This window comes from Venustampulla echinocandica (genome assembly GCF_003357145.1).
Source record: "Venustampulla echinocandica strain BP 5553 chromosome Unknown scaffold_5, whole genome shotgun sequence".
NCBI lineage: Eukaryota > Fungi > Ascomycota > Leotiomycetes > Helotiales > Pleuroascaceae > Venustampulla > Venustampulla echinocandica.
Window position 1 is genome coordinate 1,135,430 of NW_022474210.1, and position 25,261 is coordinate 1,160,690.

General features: G+C 49.3%; 7 protein-coding genes across 7 annotated transcripts; 2 read left to right on the forward strand and 5 right to left on the reverse strand.

The window, feature by feature from the left end:
* Positions 1 to 506: 506 nt before the first annotated feature.
* BP5553_07291 (Uncharacterized protein) lies at positions 507 to 2,096 on the forward strand (the record flags this gene model as incomplete). The annotated part of the gene is made up of 3 exons (XM_032015914.1): positions 507 to 516; positions 621 to 1,965; positions 2,021 to 2,096. 3 exons carry the CDS (start codon positions 507 to 509, stop codon positions 2,094 to 2,096), a joined length of 1,431 nt encoding a protein of 476 aa, XP_031868183.1.
* Positions 2,097 to 4,380: 2,284 nt separating this feature from the next.
* BP5553_07292 (ABC transporter transmembrane region) lies at positions 4,381 to 9,562 on the forward strand (the record flags this gene model as incomplete). The annotated part of the gene is made up of 3 exons (XM_032015915.1): positions 4,381 to 4,445; positions 4,508 to 7,552; positions 7,603 to 9,562. The coding sequence occupies 3 exons, from the start codon at positions 4,381 to 4,383 to the stop codon at positions 9,560 to 9,562; spliced, it is 5,070 nt and encodes a 1,689-aa protein (XP_031868184.1).
* A 713-nt stretch (positions 9,563 to 10,275) lies between these two features.
* Positions 10,276 to 11,238, reverse strand: BP5553_07293 (uncharacterized protein; the record flags this gene model as incomplete). The annotated part of the gene is made up of 2 exons (XM_032015916.1): positions 10,276 to 10,608; positions 10,822 to 11,238. The coding sequence occupies 2 exons, from the start codon at positions 11,236 to 11,238 to the stop codon at positions 10,276 to 10,278; spliced, it is 750 nt and encodes a 249-aa protein (XP_031868185.1).
* A 1,629-nt stretch (positions 11,239 to 12,867) lies between these two features.
* BP5553_07294 (uncharacterized protein) lies at positions 12,868 to 14,525 on the reverse strand (the record flags this gene model as incomplete). The annotated part of the gene is made up of 6 exons (XM_032015917.1): positions 12,868 to 13,225; positions 13,273 to 13,432; positions 13,495 to 13,676; positions 13,740 to 13,910; positions 14,089 to 14,362; positions 14,414 to 14,525. The coding sequence occupies 6 exons, from the start codon at positions 14,523 to 14,525 to the stop codon at positions 12,868 to 12,870; spliced, it is 1,257 nt and encodes a 418-aa protein (XP_031868186.1).
* A 951-nt stretch (positions 14,526 to 15,476) lies between these two features.
* Positions 15,477 to 17,406, reverse strand: BP5553_07295 (Uncharacterized protein; the record flags this gene model as incomplete). The annotated part of the gene is made up of 2 exons (XM_032015918.1): positions 15,477 to 17,207; positions 17,269 to 17,406. The coding sequence occupies 2 exons, from the start codon at positions 17,404 to 17,406 to the stop codon at positions 15,477 to 15,479; spliced, it is 1,869 nt and encodes a 622-aa protein (XP_031868187.1).
* Positions 17,407 to 18,246: 840 nt separating this feature from the next.
* BP5553_07296 (Protein kinase-like (PK-like)) lies at positions 18,247 to 21,235 on the reverse strand (the record flags this gene model as incomplete). The annotated part of the gene is made up of 5 exons (XM_032015919.1): positions 18,247 to 18,656; positions 18,710 to 18,809; positions 18,866 to 20,941; positions 20,976 to 21,174; positions 21,219 to 21,235. The coding sequence occupies 5 exons, from the start codon at positions 21,233 to 21,235 to the stop codon at positions 18,247 to 18,249; spliced, it is 2,802 nt and encodes a 933-aa protein (XP_031868188.1).
* A 1,923-nt stretch (positions 21,236 to 23,158) lies between these two features.
* On the reverse strand, positions 23,159 to 25,255 carry BP5553_07297 (Glycyl-tRNA synthetase; the record flags this gene model as incomplete). The annotated part of the gene is made up of 3 exons (XM_032015920.1): positions 23,159 to 23,554; positions 23,609 to 24,706; positions 24,755 to 25,255. The coding sequence occupies 3 exons, from the start codon at positions 25,253 to 25,255 to the stop codon at positions 23,159 to 23,161; spliced, it is 1,995 nt and encodes a 664-aa protein (XP_031868189.1).
* Positions 25,256 to 25,261: the final 6 nt, after the last annotated feature.

Below are 25,261 nucleotides of genomic sequence, written 5' to 3' on the forward strand. Positions count from 1 at the left end.
AGGGGACAATCCACCTTATAGTACCTTGGTAGCTAAGTGAAATTGGAATCCATGAGAAATACATGATATTAGAACTACCTACCATACTACATTGCACATGTATGACGTGGGGGGATGCCGGAACATACCGTTGTATAAGTAAGGTAGCCTACCTTCTGTATACACAAAGCCAAATTGGTGCATCGTATTCTCCCCCTTTTACCCGGCATTCAGGGGGCCCGTTTCGCGAGAGGTTACCCCGGAACCCCCCGGCAACTCTAATGCGTGGTCACGTGTGGAAACCTAGCTGAGGCCACATACTCGATACTACCGAGACCGCCCCAAATTCCCCAAGCGACCACAGCTCGGAGATCTGTTCGATATTTCCTTTCGAACACATCACCACGCCTGCGCGTAATTTTCTGCCATTATAAGAGCAGAGTGTTGACGTGTCATTCCATTGTCGCTCCTTAAACTTCTTATCTTCTTTTCCACGTCTGTGAGGTTTGCAGAGACCAACCGCCAAGATGAGTGGCCGTAAGTGCAATCTACTCCTATTACCTCCCTCGTCATCACGCAGCTGTGGCTACGATCTCTCTAGAAAGGACACAATGGCTAACGCTTCGCTCGTCTTCCTGCAGTTCGATTCCTCGATCTCATCAAGCCCTTCACGCCGATCCTCCCTGAGGTGCAGCAGCCGGAGACGAAGGTGCCCTTCAACCAGAAGTTGATGTGGACGGGTTTAACCCTTTTAATATTTTTGGTCATGAGCCAAATGCCATTGTATGGCATTGTGTCGTCAGATACTTCGGATCCGCTATACTGGCTTCGGATGATGCTGGCGAGTAACAGAGGAACTTTGATGGAATTGGGCATCACCCCCATCATCTCCTCAGGGATGGTCTTCCAGCTCCTTGCTGGCACACACTTGATCGACGTTAACCTTGACTTGAAATCGGATCGCGAACTGTATCAAACAGCGCAGAAGCTCTTTGCCATTATCTTGGCCATGGGTCAGGGTACTGTCTACGTGTTCACTGGTCTCTATGGTCAACCATCCGACCTTGGCGCCGGTATCGTCTTCCTTCTGATCCTCCAATTGGTTGTTGCTGGGTTGGTTGTTATTCTCCTTGATGAGCTCCTCCAGAAGGGATATGGTCTTGGAAGCGGTATCTCCCTTTTCATTGCCACAAACATCTGCGAATCCATCATGTGGAAGGCATTCTCCCCTACCACCATCAACACCGGCCGTGGACCCGAATTTGAGGGCGCAGTTATTGCGCTTTTCCACTTGCTCTTGACCTGGCCAAACAAGCAACGTGCGCTTCAAGAGGCGTTCTATCGCCAAAATCTCCCCAACATCATGAACTTGATTGCAACTCTCGTCGTTTTCGCCTCCGTTATCTACCTCCAGGGCTTCCGCGTCGAGATCCCAGTCAAGTCATCCCGTCAACGTGGCGCGCGTGGATCTTACCCAGTCCGCCTGTTCTATACCTCGAACATGCCTATCATGCTGCAATCAGCTCTTTCCACCAACGTCTTCCTCATCAGCCAAATGCTCTATTCTCGCTTTGGCGAGAACTTACTTGTCCAACTCTTCGGTGTCTGGGAGCCAAAGGAGGGATCCGCTCAGCTTTTCGCTGTCTCCGGCCTTGCATACTACATGTCGCCGCCATTGAATTTCACTGATGCCCTCCTCGACCCCATCCACACCGTTGTCTACATCATCTACATGCTTGTTGCCTGTGCCGTTTTCTCCAAGACCTGGATTGAGGTTTCTGGTTCCAGCCCCCGCGATGTTGCTAAGCAGCTCAAGGATCAGGGACTCGTCATGGCCGGCCACAGAGAGCAGAGCATGTACAAGGAATTGAAGCGTATCATTCCTACTGCTGCTGCTTTTGGCGGCGCCTGCATTGGAGCTCTCTCTGTTACGAGCGACTTGCTCGGGGCCCTCGGCTCCGGCACTGGTATCTTGATGGCTGTCACGTAAGTTGAATCTCCTTGTGCCTTCAAAATCACGGGTTACTAACTTGGATACTAGTATCATCTACGGCTACTTCGAAATTGCCGCTAAGGAGGGTGATGCCGCAGGATTGAAGGGTATGATCATGGGATAGGGTGGAAAGTCACGAATCTTTTATTGCTTCATTCGGTTCAGGCTACATAAAAGTGGTGGTGGAATGGATGACTTTCTAAGGTTGAAGCGATTTTCGCGGCCTTGTGTAAACCACAGCAAGACGGGGGAGGAGGAGACAGGAAGATGATGGGATTGAACAATTGAAAAATGCATGGCGTGGGCTCGTGGACAAATCTATCTATGGTATCACAGTAGGTAGAATGTTCTGTGTATATCTATCTATCGAAAGCATTGTAAACATAGTATGCGACGGTAATTTAAGAGTTCCCGGTGTAGGTACTCTTCTTGTGCGGATCAGGTATACGAATGAGGTGATCGCTTTTTTAGTTGGTCGTCGAGTCATCAGACCGCTACTATTAAATGATCTCCAAATTTATTTCTCCTTCCTCCTGTGCTCGTCCCCATGATAGCACTTCCACCACCTACCCTTCGGACTGGATCAAGAGGATGCTAGATCGGAGTCTCCCATACAATCTTCGGTTGGTGTCTGTCCGTTTCGTGCGCTTCATGTGAACCACACATTCCAATGCTGGGGAACCATTGATTGCCTCCTTCATTGTGCCTAGTCGAGGCTGGACTCCAGGGGATGTATTATTATCCAATATCCAGCCAATTCGGCTCTGACAATGCGGTATCATGGCGGTGTGCGACGGGAAAACGGGAGCATTGCATTGTAATATGTGTTCTGGAAACCGGTGCTGCAGACGGGCAACTAGACGGGCAACTGCATCTACTACAAACAGTTATCACAGCTCGCCCTGTCTCTCAATTACATTTTGAATTCTGTTCTGGTCTGGTCTTGTGGCGGACTGCACCTGTTCTGGTTCTTCTTCTGCTGCTCGGGGCTCCTGACTGTGGTTACTACTCTTTAGTGACCGCTTGCTCTGAGGCATTGGCTGTGCCACGCTGTGCTACACGCCCGACGGGGGGGGAGTTGCGCTGACGTCGCACTGCTTCCGCCGGGGTCGGCCGTTGACAGTGCAAAGTGGATGGCTTGGGGAATATTCTGTGGCGTTTGATAAGGTGCCTCGAGCTACAGCACGTACTTGTCTTGCTGCTTAATAAATAAGTCAGGTGGGACGGAAGCAAACTGGTGAAGGAACATTATAAATACTAAACTAGGTTCTTCGTATATATTGATTATTGGCCATACGAAGTCCGAAGAAAGCTCCGATCTAAACCCCATTATTGACAGGGTCCGAGCTATTAAGCCCCGTTAAACATTAAACCTCTCCGGCGCTACATCACAGATTCAATGTACATGTGCATGTACATGTGCCTAGGTATACGAATGTATAAGAATCCCCACCAGGACCCGAGTAAAGTGGCAGAGAAGAGAGCAATAAGCTACTACTAATTCACTTTATTACTGTGGTATTTATTATGGATATAACCACAGCATACCAGGAAGGCAATGGAAAACTATCATACCGTCTTATCTAAAGCGCGGGGTCCAATGCCCCTGGCATGCTCGAGTAGCGGTAAAAGAGCAATTTGCCCCAGTACGGAATAAGCAGGTCAATAACTATGACTCTACGGCGTAGGAGCCGCATGATGCAACTTGACCCTTCAATGATTGCCTTACCTATGTTTTGTGCGAAGTGAGTGTCGGTGGTGGTAATGGGGATTTCCGTACGACATAGGACTAACCTTTTGGCAATTGACAACAAGACAAGCACAATGCAATTCCACTTGGGTGCTATTGTGTAGCTACCTATAGCAGCTATGCTGTCTTGTCTTGGCTTGCCTTGTCTCGCCCGGCTATGTATACGAGCTATGCAATAAATGCCAATAATAATAAAGGCGTGCCCCGTCCACGCGACGCCCCGCCACTGAATGCTTGCTAAGAAATGCTAGCAGCTGCAACATTGAACAAGTGGGGTTTTTATTAGTATGACTCGTACCGGAATTTGCATCTGCACTTTGCGCTTGCATTTGCATCTGCTATTTGTGAAGATGATAAAATGATTTCACTGCAACTGCAACTTCAACAGCTGCGATTATCATTATTATTATTATTCCCATACCAATTCACTGCCCACCAGCAACGCAGCCAGCGGCTTCTATTTTAATGCAGGCCTTTTGCCAATGCGCGTTGAATAAGGCCAATTTCTCGTTCGCTTCCTGTTGAGAACTCGCTCGCCCTTAACCCAAGGGCGAACGAAGGCACAACGCCGGTGTCGCTCTCCCTGGTTCGATTCCTTTTACAACAACAATCACCTACGTGCAAGTAGCTGGTAGTTGGTCGATTCGGTCCTGGAAAGATGTTCGCTCACTGTCGATCGCCGATATGGCGTGTCGATGACATATCAAATTGCGTCCAGAGAGAGTATGTCATTGGCCCCAGCAAAAAGAAGCAACTGTGTGTCGTTTTGGCTGACCCGGAAACAGTTATCTCAAAGTTCTCTTCCCTCTAATAGCTATTGGCATTTCGTCACTACTTCTTATATTACAAGCAGTCCTACGAAATGTCAAATTAAAACGCAATGCGGGCTACAAATCCCTTCCCAATGGATCGAGCGCGGCCAACGGGCCCTCCGGAACCGAGAACGGCCGCCCGACTGTCCCTGGATATGCCAATGGCTCACCGACACCAGACGAGGTGATGGAAGAGGAAGAGGAAGAGGATGATGTATTGACCATGGGTGGGGGCCGATTGGTATTGACAAAAACCACCACCAGAGGATCCGTCGCGGCGGTCGATAGCCCTCGAGGCCAATACACGATACTAGTTGTGGAGCTTCTAGCAATAGTTGCAATTGTTTCCATCAACGTGGTAGCCCTGGTTATTCGTGCATACGGTCCGAAGGGGACTCCAGCAACGGTGGCAGGAATAGCTACATGGGTATACATCTTGATACTGGCAAGTTCGAGGCTGTTGCTGTCTAGAACCCGGTGGAGGATCCCGAGGGTATGGAATCACACCGCGGCGCTTTATACGGTCCTCTGGCTCTGCTCCATAATTTCCTTCCGCTCCGCCATCATCCATCCTCGATCAGGAGCTGCTCAAGCTTTGGTCATGTCCGAGTTTGCTCTGACCACATTGGTCTTTTCCATTGCCATCGGCACTCGGAAGGGTAATAAAACCGTTGTATTGGAATGGGAAGACGGTATCGAGCCTTCCAGGGAGCCCCTCGCAAGTTTGTTTTCTATCGCTACGTTCTCGTGGGTTGATTCAATCGTCTGGCAAGGATACCGGAAAACATTCGAGCTACCAGATGTGTGGAACCTTGTACCCAAAGAAAAAGCCGCAGCAGTTATTGCAGATTATCGACAATTGTCAAAGACGGCTGCGCTGACATGGCATCTCATGCGCTACTTCCGAGGAGTACTTGTAGTCCAATGTTCGTACGCCGTGGTCGGTGGTATTTTTACCTTCGCCCCGACGCTTCTCCTGAAGTCCATTCTGGAATACATTGAGGATCCTGAGAGCGCGCCTCGAAATGTTATCTGGCTCTTTGTCATCATGCTTTCATTTACAGATATTCTTCGTTCGTTGGCAGACCAACAGGCTCTCTGGATAGGCAGGAAGATCTCTGTCAAACTACGAGCCATCATGGTTGGCGAAATCTACGCAAAGGCTCTACGGCGGAAAGCCGCAGCTGGAAGCGACACACTTCTAGGAGACAAGAAAGATAAGGCAGACGCTGCCAAGGATGGCATGTTCAAGAAGCTATTGGGTCTTGGTAAGAAGAAAGCTACCAGTAAACCAGATTCAGACCCCACAGTCAAAGATCCCACGGCAGTAAGAGGCGCTGATGAGCAGGTCAACGTGGGAACAATTATCAATCTTATGTCTGTTGACTCCTTCAAAGTCAGCGAGATCACGGCATATTTGCACTTCCTTTTTGCGGCCGGTCCAACCCAGTTGATAGTGTGCATCTACCTCCTCTACCGAATCCTTGGTCTCAGCAGCATTCCTGGACTGGTGATTATGTTTATTCTTCTGCCTATCAATATCGCCATTGCACGAGGCTTTGGCGCTTTCCAAAAGAAGATTATGGCAGCGACGGATAAGCGGATTCATACGACCAACGAAGTCCTCCAAAATATTCGAATCATTAAGTTCTTTGCATGGGAGCACCGCTTCAGCAACATTGTCAATGACAAGCGTGCCGTCGAGTTGAAATCCCTACGGTCAAAATACATACTCTGGGCCTTTGCGGTTGCTGTGTGGAACACAGCTCCCGTGGTGATAACATTCTTTTCTTTCCTCTGCTACACCATGATCGAGAAGAAGCCACTGTATCCTTCTATTGCATTCACAGCCATTTCGCTCTTCACAATTCTCCGGGTTCCTCTAGATCAGCTTGGCGACATGATTGCGCATGTGCTAGAATCCAAGGTGTCGGTGGACCGTGTTGAAGAATTCTTAAATGAGGAAGAGACTGAGAAATACGATCAACTCCGCCACGATTGCAGAGATGAAGATGGTGATAAAATGATCGGCTTCAAAGACGCTACTATCTCCTGGGGTGGCAAAGAATCATCCGCAGACCAAATTTCAGATGCATTCCGCCTCCCGAATTTAAATATTAAGTTTGCCATTGGCGATTTGAATATCATCGCTGGCCCCACGGGATCCGGCAAGACATCTCTCTTGATGGCGCTCCTGGGCGAGATGACATGCATCAAGGGGAAAGTTTTCCTCCCAGGCGGTGGGTACAGTCGTGAAGATGTCCGACCGGACCCGGAGACTGGCCTCACCGAGACTGTTGCCTATTGCGCTCAGCAAGCCTGGCTTGTAAATGCAAATATCAAAGATAATATCCTGTTTGCCGCACCACTTGATGAGGCGAGGTACCGTCAAGTTATTGTGGCATGTGCCTTACAGCACGATCTAGAGGTCCTGGATGCCGGCGATGAAACACTTGTCGGTGAGAAGGGTGTGACTCTTTCCGGTGGTCAGAAGCAGCGTATATCGCTTGCAAGAGCACTATACTCAAACTCGATGCATGTGCTTCTAGATGACTGCCTCAGTGCCGTGGATTCACATACAGCAAAGTGGATCTTTGAGAAGTGCATCCGAGGACCTCTCATGCAAGGTCGAACCTGCATATTGGTGACGCATAACCTAGCTCTATGTGTGCCCCAGTCCCGATACGTTGTATATATAGAAGATGGGAAGATTGCAATCCAAGGCTCGGCTGAGGAGGTTATTGCTTCTGGCAAGCTCGGCGAAGATTTCATCAAGTCGCGGCCTGGCTCCGCCATTGCCTCGCAAATACCATCACGAGTGCCATCCAGTGTTGGAGATGAAAGCGGTGGAACTCTTGTCGATGATATGGGCACTGCACCTGGTGCGAAAAGCAAGAAGGCACAAAAAGCTAAGTCTGCCCAACAAGATGTCACGAAGGATGCCATGTCAGAGACAAAGGCTGAAGGCGGTGTTAAGCTACCTGTTATTGCGCTCTATTTGAAGGCCATGGGACCTTGGTATGTCATTATTAACATCACTTTTACAAACAAATACTGACTTCTTTTAGGTGGTTTTGGGTTCTTGCACTTGCAGTTTTTGGGATCCATAATTTCGGCATCCTGGCCGGTAATGTCTGGATCAGGGAATGGGCAAACCAATACAGCACAGAATCAGTCAGCACGTATCATACCGTATCCACCCAAGGCTACCTTGGTAACTCGATCTCAACTGTCCAAGTGGCTAGCTCTCGGATCGTTCAATTACAGCCTTTCTTTAACCCGACTAAGACTTCGCTCCTTGCAAAGTTTGCTCCAGACGTTGATGTTGCCTACTACCTCACGATATACGCTATCATCGGTATTCTCTCCATGTTTATAGCGCTTTTCAGAGATTTATGGCTATTCTTCGGTTCCTTAACGGCTAGCTGGCATATCCATACGCGCTTGATGGAATCTGTGACGCGAGCAAAGTTCAAGTTCTTCGATGCAACACCACTCGGTCAAATTATGAACCGTTTCAGCAAAGACCTAGAAGCTGTTGATCAAGAAGTGGCACCTATAGCTATTGGTGTCATGTCCTGTGCTCTCTCCATCGTTGTGACGGTTGCACTTATTACTGTCATCACACCTGGCTTTCTGGTCGCCGCTATACTCATTAGTTTCGTATACTTCTTCGTTGGGCGATTCTACCTCAGATCATCCAGAGATCTCAAGCGGATCGAGTCGGTTCAAAGAAGTCCGCTATTCCAACAATTCGGAGAGACCCTCAGCGGGATAACCACAATTCGAGCTTATGGAGAGGAAAAACGATTCATTCGCGATAATATGCACAGGATCAATAATTATAGCCGACCCTATATTTATTTGTGGGCAGCGAATCGATGGCTCGCGTTCAGAATCGACGTTATCGGCGACCTCGTGGCTTTCTTTGCTGGCGCCTTTGTTGTCTTCAATATTGGAAAGATCGATGCTGGTTCAGCTGGTTTGTCTTTAAGTTATGCTCTCAGTTTCACGGAAAATGTGCTCTGGCTCGTCCGTCTCTATTCCATGAATGAGCAGAATATGAATTCGGTGGAACGTATTAAAGAATACCTTGAGGTAGAGCAGGAGGCAGCCCCTATTATTGAGAAGACGAGACCTGCTGCAAACTGGCCAAGCGAAGGCTCAGTGGAGTTCGTCAATTATACTACGAGATATAGGGCGGATCTCGATCCTGTATTACGAGATGTCAGCTTCAAGATAAATCCCTTGGAGAAGGTTGGAATTGTAGGAAGGACGGGTGCTGGCAAGAGTTCGCTTGCTCTCGCACTCTTCCGAGGGCTTGAAGCAGAAGAGGGCAAAATCTTCATTGATGGTGTTGACATTGGCCTAATTGGGCTTCAAGACCTCCGGGGATCTATTACGATTGTCCCACAAGACCCAACACTTTTCACGGGTACTATTCGAACCAACCTCGACCCCTTCGATCTCTTCACCGACGAGGACATCTTCACCGCCTTACGAAGAGTCCAATTAATTGGCGTCCCTACCTCTGCGGGCGCCTCAACAGTAGATCTTCTGGAATCCCCAGACACACCGACAAGCACATCCACACCCGGCACAAATAAAAACGTCTTCCTCAACCTCTCCTCGCCCGTTGCCGAATCCGGCAACAACCTCTCCCAGGGTCAGCGCCAACTCCTCTGTCTCGCGCGCGCCCTCCTCAAAAATCCCAAGGTCCTCATGATGGATGAGGCAACCGCCTCAATTGATTACAACACCGACTCCAAGATCCAGGAAACCATCCGCGAGCTCAAGAGCACCATCATCACTATTGCTCACCGCTTGCAAACCATCGTCGACTACGACAAAGTCCTCGTGCTAGATAAGGGCCAAGTCGTCGAATACGGACACCCACACGAGCTGTTGAAGAAAGAAGGCCCTGAAGCTACCTTTAAGGGCATGTGTGAAATGAGTGGGGATCTCGAAGCATTGCAGAAGGCTGCGAAGAAGGCATGGGATGCGAAGAAATTGATAGATGATGAGTAAACCCATCATCTATCTCATGTACGCTAGTGTTTCTTGAAGATCGCTCTCTGCAGAAGTTGCTGGATAAGTCCATATGGGCCGGCATGTTTCCATGAGTGGAAATACGGTGTTAATGATATTGGCGTCTTTCTAGCTATTTTAGCTGTTTCTTACTGAAATTGATAATGTAATCTCATGGATTGAAATGCATGTGACCCCCCTAGGGGCTTGTGAGTTGGCGAGTTGGTGCATTCGGCATCTAGGCAGTAGTGTACCTTGCTGGTAATCCACGTATCTAAAGAATAAGCCTGTATAGGAACTACAACTACCGAAGCACAGACAATAAACCTAGACACATATGTCACCTAAACTCCGCCAACCAGGGCTAAAATGAAATACATATAATCATGAGCCTTAAGGAGAAATTAGGTCTTGTTTTAAACCCCTGTATGAAAAGCCACTTGAAGTAACCAGTTACAGCATTGTTATTAACTTGGTTGGAGGGTCTGGAATAAGCCGCGGAATAAGCCGTGGAAGAAACTGTAGAAGAAGCTGTGGAAAGGACAGCTGAAACATAATGCTGCGGATATATAATAACAGCGCTATGTCTGCTCTCCCGCTGCGCGCCGGAGCATGTCGACCGTCCACTAGAGAGAGAAATGGGTGTTAGTTTTAACGATATTGGCTATGCTTTAATGATGTAAAAGCTACTGTGGAAGAGAAGAGAGAGTGTCTTAAGAGAGTTTCTTGTTCCTTACCGAAATACGACTTAGAAATACCGAATTCCCCGCCTCCTCGCACCTCTCTACCGTATCAATCATGTTCGGCGTGGAATCCCTCGCATTCTGCAGCATAATCTCTGCGTACTCCGGCGTGACATTTTGATCTTGGCCGCATATAACGTAGGTTGATGGAATATAACGCCAGGCGGCATAGGTGGTCTTGCTCCAGAAGATGCCGAGACTTTGCGGTAGTAGTTGCGAGACCCAGAATTGGGCTTGGTGGAGTGCTAGGTCGTTGTAGAATGCGGGGATGGCTAGCTGGGGGTTGACGGTACAAATTCCGGCCTGTTGATCCGGAGCGGTTGTTAGAATTGAAGTTTGAGACGCATTAGATGGGACTTAAAGTTGATAACAAAAGGGGTAAAGCGGGAGCTAGTAAGGAATCGTTTCTAGAAGCCTAACAGCATCGATTTAGAGCTTTTCTACCCCTGATAACTGTATCCGTAGCCATACAACTGTAATTGCAGAGAAAGCAAAAATGAAGAAGATTTCACTGACTTGAACATCTGGAATCATATATGGAAAGAGGGCAGAAACATCTCCTCTCGGCGCTCCCTGAAATCCCTCCCCGACTATCCAGCCCATAATGAATACTAATCTAATAACTCCACCTCTGAGCCCCCTCTGCTGTCTTTCCAGCTTTCCTAGGCCTTGGACTGCTTCACTCCCAGCTACACCGCTCCAAGTATGCATCACAACAATTACATCTAAGCCTGACTGGACGAGCTGTGAGATAAGGTTCCGAATAGCAACGACATCTTCAGTAAAATCGTATGTTGGTGGGTTTCCTCCGGTTGAAGGGAGATTGACGGCATTTGTGGTGTAGCCATGGAGTGATAGGGCCGCTTTAAGTGGCTCATACACAACAGAGGCATGAGATGGCCCTGGAATGCACACAAAGGTAGGTTTAGACATGATATTCCAGATTAAAAGTCACAAACAAAAGTTCGACTTCATTTTTGCAGAAACCGAAGAACTACTTGGTTTACATACATGGGTTCTGACACTTATCGCCGGTAGGTTTATGGGCGTAGACTATGTGTACTCCGGTCATCAGAGACAATTGACATCCACCCTCGTTTCGGATGTAAGTCTGCGGCGGAGGCGGGTAACTGCGAAAATATAAATCTACTGGGGTCATATACCTTGTGACATCAAGATGACCGGTTCGTTCGGTAAATTGAGCCAGCTGGTGTTCCTCGTCTTCTGCTGCAACTTGAGGTCTCAATATTGGCTAGATTTGAGGTCATATAAGGCACCCGAGTTGACCAATGATAACATATTCCGAGCCGACAACTGACAGGAGCTGCATTTATGGACAATATAGCAAAATAGACTGCGGTTTCTTAGGCCGGTAAGAATGGATATTTCAACTGAAGCTTCAAAAGGCCGAAGAAACGGGAAGGAATCTGTGCTTATGGTAGACGTACGGTAGCTCGTATTTCAGTGGCTACTAGGTCATGATGCAAGGAGCCACCTGTGAAACAACGAGCTATCCCGGCTCAGCTCATCGGCGGTTTTAAAACGAGGGATCGGTGATCCCACGTTATTAAACAGAAAGTTCCAAAGAAGAAACCCTCCAGACGACCACGGCGGGACATCCACACTGTCGGGTCCAAGGTGCGCCAAGGACCATAGACCGGGTTTGCTTTTAACCTCTAAAGGATCATATCATGAAACAGTAACTCGCGGGAGGCATGAGTTAATGCAAGAAGACACATCACTGGTGGAAACATACGAGGACGGGTATCAGCAGTTGAGCAGACAATCCGATAGACAGACTCTGACAGAGGCTAGTTGAAGAATCGTAGGGAGGCAGGCTGCTTCGCCCCCTGAACCCCACCGTCCATCCCACTTTTGCTATGATTATCTGACATACATAGGTAGGTACATGTGCGGTACATGTACATCAGAACCTCGGCGATTGCTGTAGGTAAGCCTCCGCACACGACATAAAGCCAATACAAGGAAATTACCAAATCGGGCTATGGTGAATGGCACGAGCCTTGGCCGGGCCAGGATAAAGATACACGCGCGAGCGTTGGGCCAAGATGGAGCAGACTAACTTTGGGTGCTCGTAAATAAAGGGGTTTTGATATCAGGAAATGGTGGAAAGCATACTCCGTACTGGGGGAAGACGTCTGAACAGACTTTAACAGGAAAGGATAGCGCTACTGTGAGGCTGAGTTGCCACGAGGTTGCCTTGTTCGATCAGGGAACGCTCGTAAGGCAGCAGCTGAGCCGCTGAGCATTGGTATTGGCGCGTTGAGAGTCTCGAGTAAGATTTTGGGCTTTTCGAACACTTTTTCCGAGTCTTTCTATTGTGTGTGGTTTGAGATTTAAGTTTTTAGTGTTGGTAAGAGGAAAGAAAGCACAATTTCTTGCTACTTAGGAAGGTGCAACGAACTTTCCACGGCTTTATATATACCTAACTACCTACCTGCCATACCTAGTATATACACATACATAAGTGAGCCCTACCATAAGTTTTCATATGTATTATATATTTAGCTAACAGCATTCTCAGGCTACCCCTATCTCTCTTTAACATGTTGTTGTAGTAAGAGCCCTCAGCCTAAACATCGCCGCACCATGTCGGCCCACAGTAGCCGTGATCGTACCAGAAGGTTGAACGGTTGTTGTCACATTTCCTACTAAAAGTGGATTACCCTGAGCCAAACCATCGGCATAGCTCGTTTCCGTCGAATTGTACCTCCCCTCCGTCGAGTTATTCCCGGCAATAATAGCGGAAGCCATATCGTTTGACATTCGATTCGCCCATAAGTCCCGTACTTCCCAAGCCAGCTTGAGTTCCGGTGCATTAGGAGTATAGTCTGCGAGAATATCTGCGAGAGTGGCGTTCATGACGCTGAATCTTTGTTGCCGTTGACGAGGAGGACAACTATGTCATTATACTGGTTACCAGTTGTTGATTTTAGAGGTCCTGACCACATTTGGATATTATCGCGCATCCAACGCCTCGACGCGCTGCTTCCAAGCGGATCCTGATTTACAGCAATGACGGCTGGATTTGAGAGGATTGCCAGGTCTGCCGGAGCTATTTTGCGGATATCATTTCCCATTAGAAGGGCGCTCTTTATCACTGACCCTACATCCCCTATCAGCTACGGATGCGGATGCAAGATGAACGACAGAGCACGAGATACTTACATATGCTAAAATGTGCGACATACTCGGAATCAGTCATATTTCCATTACCAACTTCCAACATATCCAGATCATTCCATCCCCCTGGCTGTCCTTTTGCGGTAATAAAAGAGGCTTTGTTCATGATATTTGTGACCGAGCAGTTGATTCCTGTGTTGGTACAGTTCCAAGCACTTGGGCCGTCGCTAGGGATGATTAGTCGCAAGGTACCTAGGTAGGTAAGGGATAGTTATTGAAAAGCAGCGTACCAGGGACATGTCCCATTGTCACCATCGAAGGAATCCCAGATATCGCCTGAGATCCGCCAGCTGTTTGCCATAGACGCAGCCCAATCCCACGGCTGGTCCTCTCCCCAGTTGCAGATGGAGTATAGAATTGGACGCCCGGTAGCATTCAATGCTTCGCTCATGGCCCGGTATCTGTATAAAAGTTGGCAGGGAGGTTTTTTGACAAAGCGGCGCATCACTCACCTAGCAGAGCTAACTGTTTGATTCCCAAAAAGCCCCTCATTATTGCAATTGTCATTTCAGATAATCCACCCGCCAGTGGGCAAAGGTCTTAGCATCGGCCGTCTCATATCCAAGACCCCCAGCAAACCTAGCACAAGATTTACTGCCAGCATCGGAGTACATGCCATATTTTAGACCTAATGCATGCATATCATCCGCAACAGCAGCCATACCGCGCGGGAACTTCTTCAGATCGGCAAGCAGCGAGTTGTTGTTGCTAGCATTGCGGCCAGCACTCCAGCAGTCATCCAGGACGACGTACTGATAACCCAAGTCCTTGAGGCCATAATTAACGATCAATTTTGCTGTTTGTAGGAGTAGGTCTTCAGAAACGTTGCAAGCGAGTGCATTCCAATTGTTCCCTATATATTTTGTTAAGTACAGCAGGCAGGCTGAAGGGAACGGCAACTGACATCCCATTTGAGGCGTTCTAGCCAAGCCATTATCAAGCGCCGTTGCACTCAAAGCAAACAAAGCAGCTGCAGCTATTAACCTCAATTCTATGAATGCCACCACTCGATCCATACTGCCACAGGTAAATCTCAAGCAAAGCTGTAATTTAGACAGAAAACTAGTCTTCCGGTAATCAACGTACTTCGTACATTACATATCCGAATAGGACATTAGAAAAGAGCAAAAGCGTGTCCTCATGACTATACACACTTTGTCATGTCCAGCATGTGAACCATGGGTACACGGGGAAACCACTCATGCTCATCACCACCAGCTAGCCTAGCTACTGTTATAGTAGTTTAATAACGCGGCGAAAGCCCGTACTAGAACCCGTATTCGAGGCTCATGGCTCATGACTCTACTCGAGTACCTTATAATAAAAATGAAAATGGGACTTCATCCTCGAAAGAAATTGAAATTGGGCCTCAACATGAAAATCCGTTACACCGTTGAGACGGGTACGGGCCGTGGGAAGTAATATGACATGCAGGTAGCCACCCGACTCCTAATTTACCTCCTTCCGCACTTGCTTTGGGAGGGAGGCTAGGCCATTCGGGAGGGAGCATGCCTACGAGCTTGAATACCGTGATGGGAGGGATAAACGAAAAGTGCAAGTTCGGATTCAGCAATGGTGATGCAATAAAACATGCAGGTTTCCCTGCAAGAAGATCAGACGGATGGTGGCGGGACCCGCAAGCAAAATCAAATCTAGGCTTATGGGTAAGGGGAAGTGCCCCCTTGAGTCCCTAATATATACAAGTTCCATTAGTACAACCGAGATTGATCTATAACATAATGCCCATTCACACATCTGCCTTCTGAAAGCTTTATAATTTTCCCATTTTAGCATCTTGAAATTCCTATTAGTCCGAAGGGAGTGAACCTTTTACACGACATCATTCATCCCACATGGTACATGTATAATATACAAGCAATCCCCATATCCTCACTTGCTCTTGCAACTAGCTCCGCGTCATCCCAAACCCCTCCCTCTCCATTCCTTCAATCCCACGCATCTTAAAGCTACCCCCCAGCAACAGCTTGACCCACCGCAGCACCCAACTCTCCAAAAACTACACCCTTCAAAATAGTCTCTCCCATATCCTCCGCCCAATACCCAGCCTGTTTAAGCTTCTCGATCCACTTCTGGCGCTGCTCATGCTTCAGCTCCTCCCATGGCTGCCCACCATGCGGACCATGGACTTCCTCATCATGCAGCTTGGCTTTAATTCCGCCTTCAGCGTCCGCGTGTTCGTGCACAACAAACACACCGGTTCCATCGCTCTCGGATTTCAAGCTTGAGAATATTTCCGGGAGCCGTAGGGCGGAGCCACTGGCATCGTCGGCCGGAACGCCGATGTGGTGATTGTAACCTGAGGCGTAGGTATCTTTTGTAGAAGCAATGCTACTTTTGTACCCTCCTGGGAACTCGTACGGTCTCCCAATAACTTCCTGGACGCGGAGAGGAATGAAGCTCCTCGCCTGCACCCAATTCGGGGCGGCGCCGCGGATCTCGAGGAGGCTTTGGATAAAGACTGCTCCTAGCAAGATGCCCAAGGTGCATAGCACGAGGCTCATCGCCATAGCGGTTGCGCCAGACGGGAGAGCGACCACGTAGCGGGGAGTTCTGGATTGGCCACGCTTGATCGAGAGCGGCACAGGGAAAAGAGGAAGGGTGTGGACAACGACCGTGCTGCTTACGCTTATGCTTGCTAATTTCAAGCACTGGGGAGGCGTACTGGCTGTAACTGGGTGCGTGGGCGGGACGAAGTTTGAAAAGCAGAGCCCCGTGGTTTGGTTGGGATGGACGTTTTTGAAGGTGCGGAACTCCCTGATTTTAGTGGGCATAGCGACGCTCCGCTCAACTTGCAGGTTGACCTTGAAGAGCGTGATGGAAATGTCGTGCCCTGCTACTGCAATGACGAATTGCGTATAATCCTGCTCGGCAGTTGGTGATAATGGCGGTGTCAGGTTTGCAACCGCTAGCCCAGTGCCCTTGGTAATTCTTGATGGCAGTCGAAGTGATTGCGCGATCCTGCAGTGGCCATTGCCGCTTGGAGGTAGTCGTAGGATTTGTAGAACTGCCCCGCTATTGCCGTGGATATTGGTGAGCATAAGGAGGAAGTCCTTTGTTAACCACCTCATTGCTCGGAACGAAGGTATGGTGACTTTCTCGTGTGATCTGGATGCCGGAGTGATATAGACCTCTCTTGGTTCCTCATCGTCGTTGTCGGGAGTTATCTTCTTGACAAACACATCGTGCTCATCGCAATATGCAAACATATATTCGTTTTCCCCGGTCTGTATTAAATCCGCATCCACAGGCTCCTTATTGCTCTGCACAGCACCCCTCGATCTCATCGGCTGTGTCGCCGAAGTTTCAAACAACACAATCTCCGATTTCTTCGTAAGTCCAGTTGCAATAGCTCCGAGCTGCGGTTGATTTGGATATGGCTTCGTCAGTCGCAAAAGTCTCTGATACGAGTCTTTCTCCGTCCCGGTAAATAGCGACGACCTCGAAAGCTCAGTAATCTTAGACGTTCCCGACGTAGCGGCCTCAATCCCAAAGATACGGAAATGCTTATTTCTCCCCTTCTTTATATCCTCTGGCCTCGAATTCGCGCCGGCGTAGACTAAAGTGGTTTCGCCTTTCCGCTGGCCGACCGCAAGACTCGTAACGTTATCTTCATCCTTGCTAAGGTCGATTTCGCCGACTTCTTTAAGTTCGCTCGCTTTTGAGGTGTCCAGGAGCGTCTACGCATTTCGTTTGTTAGCATCTGGTCTGGCTTTTAGAAAATTCCAAGGTGCCACTCACAATCTTATTCCCTACACCACTTCTTCCGGCTCCTCCGCCGCCGCCGACTACCAGTCGCGAGGAATCAAGAGGGTCGAAATCGCATGCCCACAGCGGATAGGAGAGCGTGGCTTTCGCCGAGGGGACTAAGGGTGCCATTTCGCTACGATGATGACACGATAACGATTATAACATCAACGAGCTTGCGCTGTGAAGAATTGCGCGCTGTGAGCGCTAAAGAATTTGAGGATGGGCGAAAGGTATAGGTGTCAAGAGTGGAGGGAATAATTAGTTGTTGGAAGACTAGAAATACTTGCTGTACCTTGATACCTCATCAGATCCGTCAGAGCTATGAACAGGCCAATCAGAGGTGGGGTCTGGGCTGCAAGCGGCGTTTCCGAGGCTAACCTAAACTGTCTTGAATCCTTTACAACACAAGGCTGGGGAGGGAGATAGCGGATTCGCGTTTACACAATCGAGAGAGGCATTCATTATTTGCAGAATAGCTACGTATAGATGTATATCACAGGGGAAAGATTATGCAAAGGTCTTTTATTCCGTTTACTTCTACCAGACGCCGTTGTGTTCTCATGATATTCCATCGTAACCCATATTCTGGAGAGCATCACCAACGTCAAGCATGAGAGCAACCCAGGTGTATTGCCCCGGTGAATTAAAAGAAGCCGAAAATGCTAAGGGAAGCAAAACCTATCTGCCCGTCTACCTTTATGTGAGTGAGGCCATTCTTAAAAGCAAAAGCAATTGATCATCCTGTTGATCTTAAAAAGTCGCTGCCGCAATGTAGAATCCTGGCCATTCGAGGATGGCCGCCCGAACGCCGGGAATCCATGTCGATGATATGTGTTACGCCGACATGAAAAATGCATTTTGTCCGCGCAATGATTGAAATGAAACGAACCACGAAAGAGTCTGCTACAACCTAGACACCAAACCACCTATGTATAACGTTGGTATGTATACGAAGTAGGGCGATTTGGTTTACTTGGCGTGCTTTCGGAAAGCAAGAAGGTCTGCCAAGCTCGAAAGGTTGCATCCATGCTTCAGGAAGTCATGTTGAAGAAGCTCGTTTGCGGAGGCTCTGCTTCGGATATCAACGCAAAGGCACACCGACAAGAATGCCTTCAGTTCCTTGCTCAGCTTCTCAGGCTTCTTCAGGCGGGGGGTGCCGTTGGTTGCGATAAGATAAAGTGCCTTCAAAGGCTCCTCATTAAGGTAAGGTGGCTCGGATTCGATCATCTCGATAGCCATAATGCCCAAGGACCAAATATCAACCTTCGGGCCATACTCCTTCTGTTTGACAACCTCGGGAGCCATCCAGTAGGGTGTACCAACCATAGTTGCACGCTTGGATTTCGATTCAGTAAGTTTAGCACAGAATCCAAAATCGGCTGTCATTTGCGATTAGTAGGAAGATAGTTAGAGGGGGTGAAATGCTACATACTGATCTTGACATTACCACGAGCATCAAGAAGAACGTTGTCACTCTTGATATCACGATGGATAATGCTCTGTTGATGGAGATGTTCAAGGCCACGACAAGTCTAGCAAACGGTTAGTTAATGGTTAGTGGAAATTTGCCGGCGTTCCGGCGACTCACCTCAAGGCAAATAGTGGAAATCTGGTCCTCAGTGATGGTTGGGTTGTTATCAATGACATCCGTCAAAGCACCACCTTCCATGTATTCCATGACGACCCAGAGCTCCGAAAAGTTGTTGCGCAAGAAAGCATCCAGGAAATTGACAATGTTGCGATGTTTGCTGTCCTTCATAACCATGATTTCATTGACGATTAGCTCCTTTCTTGGTTGGTGAGCCAAATCCATCTGCTTAATAGCAACCTGGGCCTTGCTTCCCTGCTGGCGAATGACTTCTCTAGCGATGGGCGACAGTGGATTCTCCTTGACCTTGGCAACATAGACTGAACCAGAAGCTCCTTGTCCAATCTTCTTCTGCTTAGCGTAAGACATGTTAGGGTCGTCCTTCGAAACAGCCTCCTTAAGCTTGGCCATGACTTCATTCTCAGACATGGTGGACATGCGGACATCCTTCTGGCGCTCACTCGCTGATGGCTTGGAGGTAAGCGCTGCTTCGGCTGCCTTGATTCCTCCATCATTTTGCTGGCCGTTGGTAGCTGCTTGTTGCTTGTTGGCAACATTAAGCGGCTTGACCTGGTTGACTGGTGCAGGAAGGCGGGAAGGAGGTTGGTTTGGGTTATTAGCAGGACGGTATGGAGATTGTGGTACATTGCTGGGACCGTTCTGATAGCGGGGTTCTTGGGGACGTTGCATGCTCTGGTCGGGTCTTGCAGGCGAAGCCCTACCACCATTCTGATCCCGCGAGCTAGAACTCTGCTGGTTTGCAAGCTGAGGGCGGGTTTGACCGGTAGGAGTAGGAGCGGATGGGGCCTGTCGCTGTGTTCGGAGAGATTGGGGTGCTTGCGCCTGTTGTGGTTGACGAGGTGCCTGGGGCGCGGCTCTTGAAGGATTGTATCGATCGGACGTAGAGCCTCCTCCACCATATCCACCTCCGCCTACCTCCTGCTGAGCCATAGGTGTACGTGTCTTTGGCAGGGACGCATTGTATGCCTCCATGTCACGCCTATTCTGCTCCTCGATTTCCCGTTCACGCTGCATCCGCTGAGCCTCGAGCTGCTTCTGACGCTGGTCTTCGCGTGTCTGGGGGTCGACATAGTTCGAAGCCATTTGTTGCATCTGGCGCTGCTGTTGGGCAGTTTCCGGGGGGCTTGGTCGCCGGGGGGCGGGGGATGGTGACTGAGAGCTGCCATAGCTGTTGTTGCGCTGTTGCTGGTTCTGCACGCCTCGTGGAGGAGCGATACTAGAGCCGCTTGAGGCATAGCCCAACTGCTTGTTTTGGTTTGAAGTAACGGGTGGTGTCGGAGTGAGGCTCGGGTAGGTATTTGGGTTTTGGGCCCGCTTGGTGATATCTGAGTAGAACTCCAGAACCTCGAAAACGGCCTGTGGGTTACGCTCATAATCCTCCTTGGTGATTGCCGAGGAATTGAGCAGCTTGGACCACTCAGCAGGAAGTCCTACAAATTCTCCAGTCTGGGGATCAAATCCAACATGGACAGAATGGCTGAAGTTAGTGGGGTTGCTGACACCACCCATGCCTGGGCATCGGGCGTAGATAAAGTCAATCCATTCGTATAGCTCATCATCACCTTTGACCTTAATTTGAAGGGTCTTGGAAACACCGTCATCGTCTCCGGGGTTTGTCGAGGATCCGGTCAAGGTCCGCTTGATCTCAAAAATAGTGCCTGCGGCCTCCACACGAGAGACGCCTAGCACATCCTTCAGGACTATCTGGTAGGACAACTTGCCGCCATCAGTCTTGTGGAAATCGAGTGCCTCCTTCCGCAAAATGAGCCACTTCTGCTTCCAGGGACTGATGAAATTCTTGCCCTCCTTTACGGTGGCCCACCCCTCCTTGATTATAGCGACCCCGCCTTGTCCATCCATATTGGATTGCTGGCGCGCAAGGGGAAGAGATACGGTCGAACCAGTGTATGTAGAGGTTGCGGTCCGGGTGATGGGAGAATTGATGCTCATCTGAGACATGTTGCCTGGGAGATTGGCGGTGGATGGGGTGAGATTAAGTCGGGGGCGGTCGGTAGGAGGTCGTGGTGCGGGACCAGGGTTCATGAACTGGTCCGCCTGGTAGAAACTATAGAAAGCCAAGGTTAGTTACCTTAGTTGTCTTGTGATTCGCGGCGAACAACGGTTGGGAAGGTGAAATTGTGATTGTTTTGGGGACCATGGACTCGAGGGCACGATTGAGCAAATTCGACGTCGGTTCGGCGATGTGGGCGCGATTGACTGGTCTGGTCCAACTCGGCCTCTCGGGTCCACAGGTGTTCCAACAGATCGCAACCATGTGCGAAGCCCAACTGGGGAATGTGACTTTCTCCAGACGGCGAAGGTGACAACATACCTATTCTGTGCAGCCATTTTTGCAATATGTGAAATATCACGCCTGGAATGACTAGAATGACGGTGGGATGATCTCGTAAAAGGGCAGGCGTAGAGTCGTTGCGGGGTATTTGTAAGAAGAAAGAAATCGTTGGCCGTGCTGCCAACAGCGCTGCAGTCAGCTTCCAGCCATGGCAATAATGTAATATGCGCCAGGAGGGGATTCGGAATACATACAGATTTAAGAGAAGGTGACAATGCGCCGGTCTGGTATCCTGTAGTGCGATGCCGTCGTCGCTCGTGAGGCTGGCTCTGTTGCGACGGGGGCCCCTATCCTCAGTTCACCTCACCGTGCCTGGACGACAGGCGCGGGTGAGAAGCGCAGGACGTCGAGCGGCGCACAGAGCGGTTCGCAGCGCAGCGCAGTAGGTTAACGGGAGCCCTTCAATAGCTTGTCAGCATGGAATGTGTTGACCAGACGGGGTGGTCTGGTGGGTGGTGGGTGGTGGTGTAGAGTCGAGTCCAGGTTGAGGTCGAGGTTGGAGGACTTGTTGGTGTTGAAGGTGGAGGAGAGTTGGTGGTGGAGGAGGATGTGGAGATACGAAGGACGGGTCTCGGGCGGTGGAGTACCTGGGTACTTGGGTACTTGCAACTGCTGCACAATTCGCGGGAGATCGAGGTCACTTTAGAGGTTCGAGCCTATTAGCGGTCTCCCGTAGTGGTCCCTGGGCGGTGTCCTACGGCCGGCGCTAGCGTACTTAGCGGCGGCGGGACAGACCTTGAGCTTGACCTTGTTGTCGTACGGAGGGGGATGGAGGATGGAGGAAGACGGTGGACAATAATATTAATGAACAAATCAGCAATTCATTCAGCAGTCAATAGCCAATAGTCACTAGTGAATAGCACCTAATACCATGGCCTACACGCTCAGCGATAGGCTCGCACTCCCTTTACAAGTCTACATACTCGTACAATGACCGGAAACGCTAGAAACACCAGAAACACCCAGCGTTGCTCCACGCGCGCCCATGGGCATAGCGACGATCGACGGGTTTTCCGAGACATCTCCACCTCAGGGGCGCCGGGAAACTGACATACAGTAGCTACCAAGTATTCCATGCAGGAAGCAGGCGGATAGGGAATGCAGAGGCCCGGACTGGTGGGATTCAACCTGAAGCGCGCAAAGGAGATAGAGGGGCAGCAGGCAATTCCGACATGGCACAGCTATCTGACAGCAGGACTTCATAGTGGGGAACGACCCTCTCGCGGCCAGGCGGCTCGGCCTCCAGGAGTCTAAGGGGATATGAGTATGCGCTCTGGCACTGTCACAGATGCCGGCCCGGGCTTCAGGTGTGGTCGACGGCGGGTTTCAGAACTCAACCGCCAACGCCTACATGGGCGCCAGCCCCTATTTTACGAGGTAGCCGGGCGGCATTTTCACGTAGCAAGAATCTTGGACTCCCGGCGTTGGGATCTGGGGAGCAGCTGTAAAAGTAATAAACAGTGTGGAAAGGAAACATATCTCAATGTTATAATCAAACACAGGTCTGCGAAAGGGACAAACTAAGTCAGTCAGATAGCATAGTATTACAAGTATCATACAAAATAAAGGATGCATGAGTACACCTAGTTGATAATCCTGCTTTAACTTATAGTAATAGTAAAGCCAAGTATTTATTTTAATGCGATTTTCTTAATACCGCTAATAGCCTATACGAGTAGGCACTGTTCACAAACTACATGTGGGGCTTATCTGCTAGGTTTGCGAATTGGATTGAATTGAATTAAATTATCCAGTCAAATCGAGGAAAGAAGCAATAATAATTTTCTACAGAGCGTTGTATTTGTTTATACTTTTACTTTACTTTTGCCACAGGGCATATAAAACCACATCACCGCAACCATCGCTGAAAATCCAGCCATTTCGTGGATATCAGCATCAATGGCTGAAGACTCAGCCACTTAGCGAACAGCAACATCTGTCTCCTGGCCCTCAAAGATCGGCAATTCCTTCTCAATATCGGCCCAGACCTTCGTTCCATCAGTTAGCGACTTGATAGCCGCAATGATCTTATCCTCATCCGCCCGGACCTGTTTGGTAGAATCTCGGTCGCGGAGAGTGAACGTCTTGTCCTTAACACTTTGGAAGTCAACAGTAATACCAAGGGGTGTGCCCAGCTCGTCATTTCGGCTATATCGTTTGCCAATTGAAGCGGAAGAGTCATCAATCCGGCTAGAGATGCCCAGACCGCGGAGCTTGAGTGACATGTGCCTGAGGAGCGGCTTAAAGCTTTCGTGGGAAGAGAGTGGGACAAGCAGGATTTTGGTCGGGGCAATAGTAGGAGGGAATGAAAGCACCTGCGACTATTAGTAAAGCGTCAAGGCCCTTGAAATCTGCATGAAATCACTTACACAGCGTGCTTCATCACCGCCATCACTGGCACGAGTCCAATAGCTATGTTCAAGCAGGGCATATAAGATTCTGCCAAGGCCAAACGATGGCTCGATGACATTAGGCGTGTATTCCCGCGTATTCTCAACCCGGGTTCTTCGTTCAATGGTAATAAGATCTTTGCTGATCTCTACCGTGCCGTTACCAACGCCCTCAACATCGACGGTAATCTTGCCAGCTGACTGGAGATCCTGAGCCAAAGCCTCGCGCTTATCTTGGGGTAGTGCTTCAATAGCAGCTTCGACTGTCTTGCCGTCTTTCTTGAAATGGGGGCCGAACTTCTTTTTGTCGAGGTCGATCTGCCACTCCTCAATACTAATAGGCTTATCTAATCTCTCTCGGACCATTAGTGGAGCACCAGTCTTTTTAGCATGGACTGTAAGATCATAGGCACTTCTGTCGGCGCACCCAACGCATTCAATCCAACCGTAGCTGGTTTGCATTTCGGCGTCCCAGCAGTCTTTCGCGTAGTGAGCAGCCTCATTTGCCATGTGCTGTCTGAATCTAATCTTAGATTGATCAATACCAATCTTCTCTAGGAAAAGATGTATACGGGCTAGAAAGTAGCCGAGAGTCTCATTATCAACAGTGCCGTCAGCAACAGCCTTGCCGATAGAAACCTTTTCGACATTTGTTTTGCCAGCCAATTGGGTGTGACGGTTCAAAAGAATAAGCTCCACGTCTTTAACCTCGTGGAAACGGTCGTGTTTCTTGCCACCTTGAGGGTCAACGTAGTGTTCGATCTCAGCCATCAGAAATTCTCGGACACGGATAATTCCAGCACGTGGCGAGATTTCATTCCTGAAGGATTTGCCAATTGATGCAGATGCAAATGGCATTTGTTGTTGGTTCCACTCTAGGAGCTTTGCGAAGTTCAAGAACTGGCCTTGTGCAGTTTCTGGACGTAGATAACCAGGAGCATGGCTGCTAGGGCCAATAGCAGTCTGGAACATGAGGTTGAATGCCACAGGTTGAGAGGGCTCGGCGCCAGTTGCGGGGTTCTTGAGTTCGTACTTCTTGATAAGTTGGCCCAACTCTTCGCCGTTGTAATTATCAATCTGCCCAAATCAGCGCGTTGTTACTTTCATATGCTATTATCACCTTACCTTTGCTAGCACTTCCTCATACTCCTGCACCACGGCATCGTCCAGCTTGACAGCTTCTGTGGCCTTGGCCTTCTTCTTTTTCTTCTTAGGGTCTTCTTCTTTCTCCTCGACCTTCACGCCTCTCGCTTCCTTATCGCCCTTTAGTCGAGCTTCCAGAATCTCCTCCACAAAATGATCTGCCCTTATGATATCGCCATTCTTAGGGTCTTTACACATCCAGTCGGCGAACTTCTCCACGTGTCCACTAGTTTTCAGAACCTCGGCAGGAGTTAAGGCCGTGCAGTCCACCTCCAGCATATCCTCCTCAAGGATGAAGTGCTTGCGCCATGTGTCAATAATGTTTGTCAAGAGGGCACAACCAGGAGGGCCGTAGTCGTACAGACCAGCGACGCCACCATATATTTCGAAGGAAGGGGTATAGAACATGCGCCGCCGCAGCATGGAATCGAGGACCGGTCGGTCAAGGGGCTGGCCCTTCAGGGTCGTGGCCGTGGCCGCCATGGTGGA